Raw genomic sequence first — 10,486 nt, forward strand, 5'->3', positions numbered from 1 at the left:
CCAGTCCAGGGGCACTGGCAACGATCTCGCTCGAAAATCCTACGGGAGCCAGTCAGGCGGTACTGGCAACGGCCACGCTCAAAATGGTGCATCTCATGTGCACCCGCACAAGAACCAGTCCAGGGGCACTGGCAACGATCTTACTTGGCTTGCCGAGTCTTCTCACGCACAGCACATTTCCAAAGGTCTCGGTCAGTAGTCATCGCCTCGATGAGGCCCAATGTACGAAGGTCTTGCCTCACCACCTCAGCCCAGGTCTTCCTGGGCCTACCTCTTCCACGGGTTCCCTCAACTGTTAGGGTGTGGCACTTTTTCACATATATATATATGCATATGTGGATATAGGATGTTACCAAAAGTAAACAACATGAAATATGAAAACAAATGAGTTAAATATGCAAACAACGAGAGAAAAAATGGGAAACAGGACAAGTAACACAAAGAACGACACTTCATCAGTTGTCGGCTGTCTATCTACTCCTCATTTCTAGCAGTCAACAACAATATGAATCTTCAAAGACAGTTGCTCCCATAATTACCAAAATAAAATTTTGGATTTATGGAGGGTCAAAGTTGGGAACAAAAACAGGACAATGGAGACATACAAGGAAACTGAACGTAAACAAACATGGAGGGTTGTTAGACCAGAACGAGGGTAAAATATCGAATGCTGGAGAAATATTTTCTAACCACTATTTCTGTCACTATGCATCCCTTTCTCTTCCCACTAGACTTTACATCATCTCCATATTTCTCATCAATTTACACTTTTATACAGTTGCTATTTCCCCAACCCTTTATATACTGTCACTTATCTCCTCTTCCCCAACCCACTTTTATTTTCCTTCACCATTGACCACATTTCCACTTTTGTTCACCATTCACCTCTATCTCCATCTCTAACTATCTGTCACTCTCCTTTCACACTTTCATGAACCTACACATCCATCCTCAATTCCACCTGTTCTCCCTGTATCCACCTTCTTGTATCTTGAGAGTACATGCTGATACCTCATCTCCACTATCTTTTATCCCTTTTCAGCTGAGGTTGTGATGTATCTTCTTTATTGGTCCTGTTCCTATTTCATACTTCAACCTCTAAATATCTGGCACAAAACCATGTCACTACAGCACCCAAACTCAGTTTTCTTGGGAGTTACTTAATGACCTCACTAGTGATGCCGCCATGTAAAAAGCACTCAGTACACTCTGTTAAGTGGTTGGTGTCAGGATGGTCAGCCAGCCATAGAAACCATACCAAAGAAAACACTGGAGCTCAATGCAATTCTCTGTTGGATTGTTCAACCAGCATGGAATGCACATATCAAATAATGATGATGGTCTGATGAAATATATTTTATAATGTTTTTTCTATGTTTGTAGCATAATAACAGTACAATGGTGTTATCCCTCTTATATGAGAATATATTTCTCAGCCATTTACAATGTTAAATAAGAGCATCTTTTCTCCTTGAAGAAAACACCATACTTATTCGTGATGTTTAATATTCACTTGTGTATAATGTGGACCTATAAGTATGGGTAAGAAAATTCAAGAAAAGAATACATCTCATATATAATAAACACTGACATTATTTTAGTATAATGTTTTATGTAAAAAGAAGTGTTTAGCAACTTTATTATTATCATTACTGTCTAAAATTCATTGAAAAAGTTCAAACATCCTAAATGAAACAAGTTAGAAAGTGATCTTTCAACTTTACTGGCTTAAGGCTCTTGCTGTAAAGTCAATGTGGAAATTACAAGATCATTTTGAGAATCCTGAATGATTTTATTAAAACTATCACCAATGTAGATATAACTGTGGTTATATAAACTACACTGTTTGGAAGTTATCACACTGTTGTATTTTCTTTTTCTGTGAATATATTTATGGTTATATAAAATACATTTTTTTCATAAACTCTATGTTACTTGATTGAGAAAAATAATTACCACAGATATTACTGGATTACGTTTTGTCTCTTGTGTGAAAGCACTTGCGTAGTTGAATGATTTGTTGCAAAGAATGATATACAAAATATTACAGTAACATGGTTTCTTATCTGTATAAGTATGTTAGCAGTCAATCAAGTAACTATTGAGTGAACAGAATGGTTGTGAGTAGTTAACCTTCTTTCAGATAAAGATTTATTGTCACCATCACAATATGGTTTCTCTCCGCTTTGAATAAATTTGTGCTTAGTTACATTACTAATTTGATTAAATGATTTACTACAGATACTGTCTCTCTCCTGCATGAATACATTTGCAAATGATTAAATGGCTGGCTTGAGAGAACAATATACCACAGGATATGGTTTTTCACTTATAATTTTGTGTATGACTATGTCTGTTATGTATAGTTATGTAACTTGATTGAGAGAATTATCAATGAAAGATATCACAATGATATGGGTTTTTTTCCCCCTTTATGAGTGCGTATGTGAAGTTATGCAACTTTTTCAGGGAATGATTTGTCAGAGATACTAGTGATGTGGTTTCTCTTCTGTATGAATATTTTAGCAGTTAAACAAGTTACTACTGAATAATTGAATAAATATTGTTTTGTTTTGGTTTTTCTCCTCTATGAATATGTTTGTGTTTAGATAAGAACCTTCCTTCAGAGAATGATTTACCACAACTATCACAATGGTATGGCTTCTCTCCTGTGTGAATACGTTTGTGTTTAGTTACATCACTATTTTGGTAGAAAGATTTACCACAAATATCACAGTGATATGGTTTCTCACCAGTGTGAATACGTTTGTGAATAGTTAAATGACTGGTTTGGGAGAACGATTTACCACACACATCACAGTGATAGGGCTTCTCTCCTGTGTGAATGTGCTTGTGAGTAGTTAAGTGACCTGCTTGAGAAAATGAAATACCACATATATCACAGTGATATGGCTTCTCTCCTGTATGTATATGTCTGTGTTTAGATAAGTTACTTCTTCCAGAGAATGATTTACCACAGATATCACAGTGATAGGGTTTCTCACCAGTATGAATGCGCTTGTGAGAGGTTAAGTAGCTTGTTTCAGCAAATGATTTACCACAGATATCACAATGGTATGGTTTTTCACTTGTATTTTTGTGTTTTTCTTCTGTATGAATACGTCTGTTGTGTATAGTTATGTAACTTGATTGAGAGAATGATTTACCACAGATATCACAGTGATATGGTTTTTCCCCTGTATGAATACGTTTGTGAGTAGTTAAATGACATTTTTCAGGGAATGATTTACCACAGATATCACAGTGATGTGGCTTCTCACCTGTATGAGTACGTTTGTGAGAAGTAACATGAACTCTTTGAAAGAAGGACTTACCACAGATATCACAGTGATATGGCTTCTCTCCTATATGAATGTACTTGTGTTTAGTTAAATTGCCTCCTACGGAGAATGATTTACCACAAATGTCACAGTGATATGGAGTTTCTCCTGTATGAATGCGCTTATGAGTAATTAAATGACTTCTTGTAGAGAATGATTTACCACATGTATCACAGTGATAGGGTTTCTCTCCAGTATGAATGAATTTATGTTTATTTAATTTACCTCCTTCAGAGAATGATTTACCACAGATATCACAATGATATGGAGTTTCTCCTGTATGAATACGTTTGTGAGTATTTAAGTGACTTTTTGTGGAGAATGAGTAACCACAGATATCACAGTGATATGGTTTTTCTCCAGTATGAATACGTTTGTGAGTTGTTAAAGGACTTCTTTGAGAAAATGATTTACCACAGATATCACAATGATATGGTTTCTCTCCTGTGTGAATACGTTTGTGAGTAGTGAGGTGACCTTTTTGAGAGAATGGTTTATTACAGATATCACAGAGGTATAAAGATTTCCTTATCTCTTGTAGCATCATGTTATCAGGAAAATCAATTTGTTTGGTTTGCGTTATACATTTAACCTGATTCTCACATAATTCATTTTCCATAATTTTTCTTCTTCCACGACAGCATATTTTCCTCTTTTCTTTTATCTTGTATTCCTAACAGATATGTCTACTGCTATATTTCTATCAGTTGAGATCTTTGTCAACATCTGAAGCTGCTGTGAACTCCTTAGTAAATAAGTCCAAATTTTTATCTCGTACATCTTCTAAACAGTAACTCAGTCACAGATTTATATAAACAGGGTTATATCTATTCTGTATGACATCATCCTTCAGTCTTTAAAAGATGTTAATATTCTTGAAGCATCTGATGGAAAAATTCTTCAATACCAAATGCCATCTAATATCCTGAAATAATAGAGAAACAGTATAAGATTAAGCAGGTACTTAAATTGTGGAGATTCGACAATAGAGATTTTACAACAGTTCTATATTGGAAAATTAGATATAAACTTTTCTTTGAACAATTAAACTTTAAGTTTTAATCTGTTATATAAAAAAAATACATCATAAATACATGCAAACCTTGCATAAAATCTATATATTTACAATCGACATCTACACCTTCAGATTATAAACGTTAAAACTACAGAATAGTAGATAATAACATTGTTTTCTCTCTAGAAACATTATTGAGTTTCTTACTCTTGTCCAACCCTGAATGAGCAAGCCTGTGAGATAAAGCATACCAGCTATGATCATACTATTTTAAGAAAGCAATGTGTAATTTGAGAGAAATCTAGTTGCTATTTCTTGCAGGTCAAGTAACAAAATAACAGGTTCCTCAGAGAATCATGGATTCTGGAAATTTTTCTGAAAATATTTGGAAATGCAACATACTGACAGTGAAGAGGAGAGTTGAGGTAAATGTGGAGTTGCTACAAGCAAACAGAAGGTCAACAGAGATGTGTGGGGAACAAGGCCTGTACTATTTATTAGGCAAACTAGGTGATTGTCCAGGATGCTAAAATCTGAGGTCAATGCGCATATTCTGAACAACTTCTCAAAATTCCTCAATCCAACTAAAAACACAAATTCTTAGTAACAAAGTGAACATGAGAGAACACTTCTGAAACACAGGCGGATGGAGGAGAGGGAAGATGAAATGGTTAGATGTGTCATGGTTTGGCAAATAACAGATTTACTTGTTAAATAACATTTTCATTATATTATCATCATGTATATGATAATAATTTACATATCATTACAATAATATGTAAATTACTATTATATGCATGATAATAATACCAGAGGTTTCTGATATTATTCATTATAATTTTTTTCAACAGCACTTTTCAGCATGAGTCAAACTCTAAAACAGATTAAGTAAAAAATATTAGTAATGCTAATTATTTAAAAATTTTGTTCAGTAATGTAAACACTTTTATGAGTGGTAAATTTGATGAAGTGAAAAGAAAAATTGAGGAAATGAACTTTTATCATGTCATTGCAATTTTAGAAATCAACTCAAGTTATGAGACTATGAGACAGTATTTTCAGAATATTTGGTACAAAGATAAAAATCAATGAAAAAAAATAAAACAATGAAAAAGTCAGCTTACTTTATGATGACAATGATGATGATGATCATCAAATGACATTGTGCGTATATATGTTTAAACACAGTTAATTCTGTCATCTGTTAATCTCCTAAACTTACCCACGAATATAAACAGACATGCGTAAAGTCATGTAAACAGAAATCAATATTTGAGTGGGAACATATTGAAAATACGGGAAAGAATAACAAAAAAAAAACAAAAACAGTCTAACAGGTGTAAAAAAATACTACTATAACTCGGAATATAACGATAAATATGAATGAATATGAATCTAAGGTTTGCTACGTGGAGAGGGGTGGGCGGCTATTATATGAGGGATGAAAATTACGTACATGAGTTTTGCTGCAGCCCCTACAACTAAGGTCAAGCGGTAATGTGTCAAATTGTGTCGCTTCTACAGGTGAAACTAGCAGTCGGAGCTAAATTAATGTGACCCAATATTACGTGTATGTTTAAAAATGTAGTGGCAGCGGGGAGCTGGAAAAGTGCTAGTAAAAGAAAAGATGTTATCCAAAACTTGGTTCTCTTATCATAAGCAGCTCTTTCATACATTTGTATACTATAATTGTTTCTAATTTAGGCACAAGAACAAGCAGTTTTGATACCATCGACACCAGTATTAGATTAGTATTTTGCTTCATCGACCTAAGAGGGTTGAAAGGCAAAATTTACTTCGGCGGAAAATGAACTCTGAAAGACAAATGTTCACAAGGCATTTCTTTCACGCAAGGAATATTTCTAAAATTAAAGAACTAAAACAAAATTACATGCATGAATACATATTATTACGAATGTTAGAATTAGCTTGTTGATTTGGTATTGTTTAAATAATAAGGTAAATAACAAGATTTGCCAGTTTAATCACCGATTTCAGACAATGTGGTGGTGAGTAGACTTTGAATTACCATTAATACCCAAGTCTGTCGTTTGTTTTATATCACATATAATAGTCGACTTTGAATTTTCAAAAATAGCAGATCGACATTTCACTTACAGAGCGTTATCATGCACATGTAAGTCAAGTCGAGGAAATATGTTTTGCTAATACTATATTTTCATTTTTACTGCATCTTTCAAGTTGAAGATCATTAAACGAGCTCTAGCCAGAGTAGATACCCTAAACTCTGGAACAAGTGGGATTGTCCAGAGATGATAGGAAGAGACTCGCTGGACTCACCTTTGTCTTTGGACTCGAAGCCCACGCCACAGTTAGCTACTCATTTGCTCTGTCATTCATTATTAATGCTGTGGTGAAGGTAAGGAATCACTGTTTTCGTAGCAGAACGAAATAAGAAACAGAAATAGTGGAATCTGTCGGAAAATTACATTTTTTTACTTGTAGCTTTTGAAACATTAGGAGGAGCTGGACCGCGAATAGGGAAGTTTCTGGCCTCATAAGTGTCCCAACTCACCAAAGTATCTGATAACGCTCAGGAGGGCACTTGGCTGCACCAGCGAATCAACTTCGCTTTTATCGCGGTTATGCCTTGTTTTTTTTCTTTCTTTGTGGTGGCAACCAGTGTTCTTAGCATGATATATAATTGAGTGTACATTCCTCTGTTTTGATTATTTATATACAGATTGCCTTTATTTATTTTTTGTTGTTTTTTTTTACAGTCCTATTATCTACACGTACCATTGCAGATTTAAAGTAAATTTATGTCAACTTACTATTATCAACTGTAAACAGTAAATCAGTGTTGTACCTTTTCAACAAGCTATCAAAATAATGATCTCGTTATTAAATTGAAGTTTGAAAGGATTTTATCAACTTCCTTCCACTTCGTCATTAGTGTAGCTCTCAGCATCTTTCTTACATCATTAGCCATATTTTCGTATCTTGTTATACAGCAAAAGTAGAGTTGATTTTAATGTCTTAGCCGCAGTTTTCATAACACACACAAACACACATTTGTATACACACACACACACACATACATACTGAACAATCACATACATAGTTTGAAATTATCATCACGCTATTATTATGAGACATGATACTGTAGCTAGGACATTCTATAATGAAGTCCGTCAGAAGGATAACTCCGAGGACAAAGAAAAAAGAACCCACAGTATGGAAGAAGCCATAGTCACTCGTAATAAAAAGGAGTACTGGTGGAATGTCCCAGTGAAGACAAGCACAACAGGCCTGATATAATGATTTGGGATAGAGAAGAGAAACTGTGTGCAGTTGTGGAAATCAGCTGCCCAGCAGATGTTAACATAAACTGAAGATCAGTGGAAAAGAGAATACCTATGCTGAACTATTGAGAAATCTGCAGTTATTCTATCCAGATTACAAGTTCAGGTTTATACCAGTAATTATTGGGGCTCTGGGATATGTAACACACTGCCTAAATATCATTCTTGAGAAATTAAGCTTCTGAAAATCTGAAAGGAGAAAACTAATTTGAAGACTACAGATCCACTCCATCACTGGAACTGTAAAAATTTGTAAAACTTTCCAGAAGTTTATCATTTAAATATATATATGAGCATGTCTAGATATGCAACTATAAGCATAACAATACATGCATAAAGCAAAACATAGAAATCTGCACATATACATACACACAAACAAAAATACTTTGTTGATGTTGAAATTGCAATAAAGGAGCCTTGGATCTAGGTTAGAAACCGACATTTTATTGGCAAGAAATCTTGAAATAAAACTGAACAATCACATACATGCATGCATGCATCCATGCATGCATGCATATATACATAGATACATTACTACCACAACCAAATTTTTGAGCAAGTTTATACTTTTGTTCCGTTACACACACACATACATAGTTTTTGTAGCGAAACAACGGCTAAAGATATAAAGACAGTTTCACATGACCAGATACGAATCTATGGCCAAAGATGTGGTAAGCAACAACAACGTTGATGTATAAAGTTGACAAAGATCTTTAAAAGGTCAATTTAATAACGGGGTCATTTCTTTGGTAGTTTGTTGAAAAGGTACCACACACTGATGTACTATTTACATCTGATAACGGTATGTTGTATTATATTTACTTCAAGTCTATGCTAATGTGCGTAAATAATAGAGCAGTAAGAAAATAGCGAAAAAGGAAATCAATAAATAGATTAAGATTCTCCGTTAATGTATCATGCATGCTAATAGGCTTAAGACTGTGTTCAAACTTGTGGTTATCAGGATTGAGGAATAAGCATTCTCTTATTTATATTTCATGGTTATTCTCTTCTAAAAGCTTTTGAGACATTACTGCAGGCGATGCGAGGCGAGCATCATTAGATACTTCAGTTGAGTGGGAGGCTGATGAAATCAAAAACTTCCCTTTCAGTATTCCTGACCCCGACGCCAAACGTCAATGTTGAGTGGATATTTACTCACGTTGAAACTCGTTTAATTATTTTTTACTTCAAATATGATGTAATTATATAGACGTGGAAAAATATATTTCCACATCCTGATTTTAATCTACTGAACTGAAATGTCTATCTGTTCTGTAATTTGTACACGTCGAAGCTCATAACTTGACTTCTTAATACTCTATAACAGGGGTTCTCACCCATATTTTATCTATGGACCCCATTGATTACTATTTTATTCTGATGGACCTCCATTACAATTCGATGTTTAAAAACTAGTTCCTCCTGCAACTCTTCTGGACAGTCTCCTTTTCGAAGTTGATGAATACTGCCATAATTCTTGCCTTCAGTTCGTCTTTGATGTTACAAGGAGTTTTGTTGGTCTCTCGCTCAACTGCGCCCCACACATAATAATCAAGGGGGTTGCAGTCTGGAGAGTTAGGTGGCCAAATGTTAAGTGTGATGTGGTCATAGAAATTGTCTGACAGCCATGACTGGGTTCTCCTGCTTGTGTGACATGGTGCAGAGTCCTGTTGCCAGACATAGAGTCTTCCAGTAGCCACCTTCTTGAACCAGGGCAGCGCTACCTCCTCCAGGCACTTGATGTAGGCCTCCGTGTTGAGTCTGAGGTCGTGTGTGAAGATGAATGGAGACATAATGTCACCATCACTAGTGATCACTCCTAACATCATGATGTTGACTGGATGTTTGATTTTTATCACTCTTGGTACATGTTCTGAGGAAATGGTAAGCCAACAGTTGTTCTGTGTGTTCACAATCTGATTCTAGCAGAAATTTTTCTCGTCTGAGAAAAACCAAAGTATGTTTAGTTGGAGGGGATGCTTGAGTTTGTTCAAAAGCTTCGTAGCACGGTCTTTCCTCTTGTTCTTGATAGCTTGAGATAAAAATTGGCCCTTTTTCAACTTGTATGAGGAATGCCGAATGTATTCATACACTACCTGTCTGATAAGAAACTTAGGCACTCCCATGTCCTGGGCAATGGAACTGATTGATTTGGAAGGATTGTTGTCAATTATGGCCTGGATCTCACCAACAAATTCAGGAGTTCTTTTCTTATCAGAACGATCAGAGTAAATTTTCTGAGCTGCTGTGCCTTTGTAATCACCATTAGACTCTTCAGAAATTTTCCGAATTCTCTGCACTGTCCTCAGATTGACACCCAAACACTTAGAAATGTTTGTATTGGAGCTTCCAGTGCAAATGCCAAGCAGTACAGCATGTCGTTTCCAAATTTCTGGCAGAGTGAATTGCAGCATGGTGTTTTACTCATAGATGGTACCCAACTGACCCTACTACACTGTAGGCAACAAAATCAAAAACAAACAATGTGCAAGTCCAAAATAAAAAATATAAAATGGCGACAATTTTCCCATCGCACCCTGTATATCATCATCATCATCATCGTTTAACATCCACTTTCCATGCTAGCATGGATTGGACGATTTGACTGAGGACTGGTGAACCAGAAGGCTACATCAGGCTCCAATCTGATTTGGCAGAGTTTCTACAGCTGGATGCCCTTCCTAATGCCAACCACTCCGAGAGTGTAGTGGGTGCTTTTATGTGCCACCGGCACGAAGGCCAGTCAGGCGGTCCTGGCAATGGCCACGCTCAAAATGGTGTATTTTCCGTGCCACCTG

General features: G+C 35.7%; 2 protein-coding genes across 4 annotated transcripts in view; one reads left to right on the forward strand and one right to left on the reverse strand.

Annotated features, from left to right (window-relative positions):
- LOC106879767 (zinc finger protein 208) overlaps positions 1-10,486 on the forward strand; it is a 28,043-nt gene that overhangs the window by 11,608 nt on the left and 5,949 nt on the right. The gene's annotated exons all lie outside the window — the stretch shown is intronic.
- On the reverse strand, positions 1,593-7,318 carry LOC106879766 (zinc finger protein 665). Of its 3 annotated transcripts, none has more exons than XM_052971263.1 (2): positions 7,152-7,318; positions 1,593-4,266 (listed from the first exon to the last, which is right to left on the reverse strand). In XM_052971263.1, the coding sequence occupies exon 2, from the start codon at positions 3,958-3,960 to the stop codon at positions 2,542-2,544; it is 1,419 nt and encodes a 472-aa protein (XP_052827223.1). In that variant the 5' UTR covers positions 3,961-4,266; positions 7,152-7,318; the 3' UTR covers positions 1,593-2,541. The 3 variants fall into 3 exon arrangements, with proteins under 3 accessions (XP_052827223.1, XP_052827224.1, XP_052827225.1); XM_052971264.1 differs by having other exon boundaries at positions 6,658-7,318; XM_052971265.1 differs by lacking the exon at positions 7,152-7,318 and adding an exon at positions 5,481-5,616.

The sequence above is a fragment of the Octopus bimaculoides genome, chromosome 10, assembly GCF_001194135.2.
Source record: "Octopus bimaculoides isolate UCB-OBI-ISO-001 chromosome 10, ASM119413v2, whole genome shotgun sequence".
NCBI classification, from domain to species: domain Eukaryota; kingdom Metazoa; phylum Mollusca; class Cephalopoda; order Octopoda; family Octopodidae; genus Octopus; species Octopus bimaculoides.

Bases quoted from the DNA above. Each gene is read 5' to 3' on its own strand.
- LOC106879766 (XM_052971263.1), bottom strand. From the start codon at position 3,960: ATGGAAAATGAATTATGTGAGAATCAGGTTAAATGTATAACGCAAACC.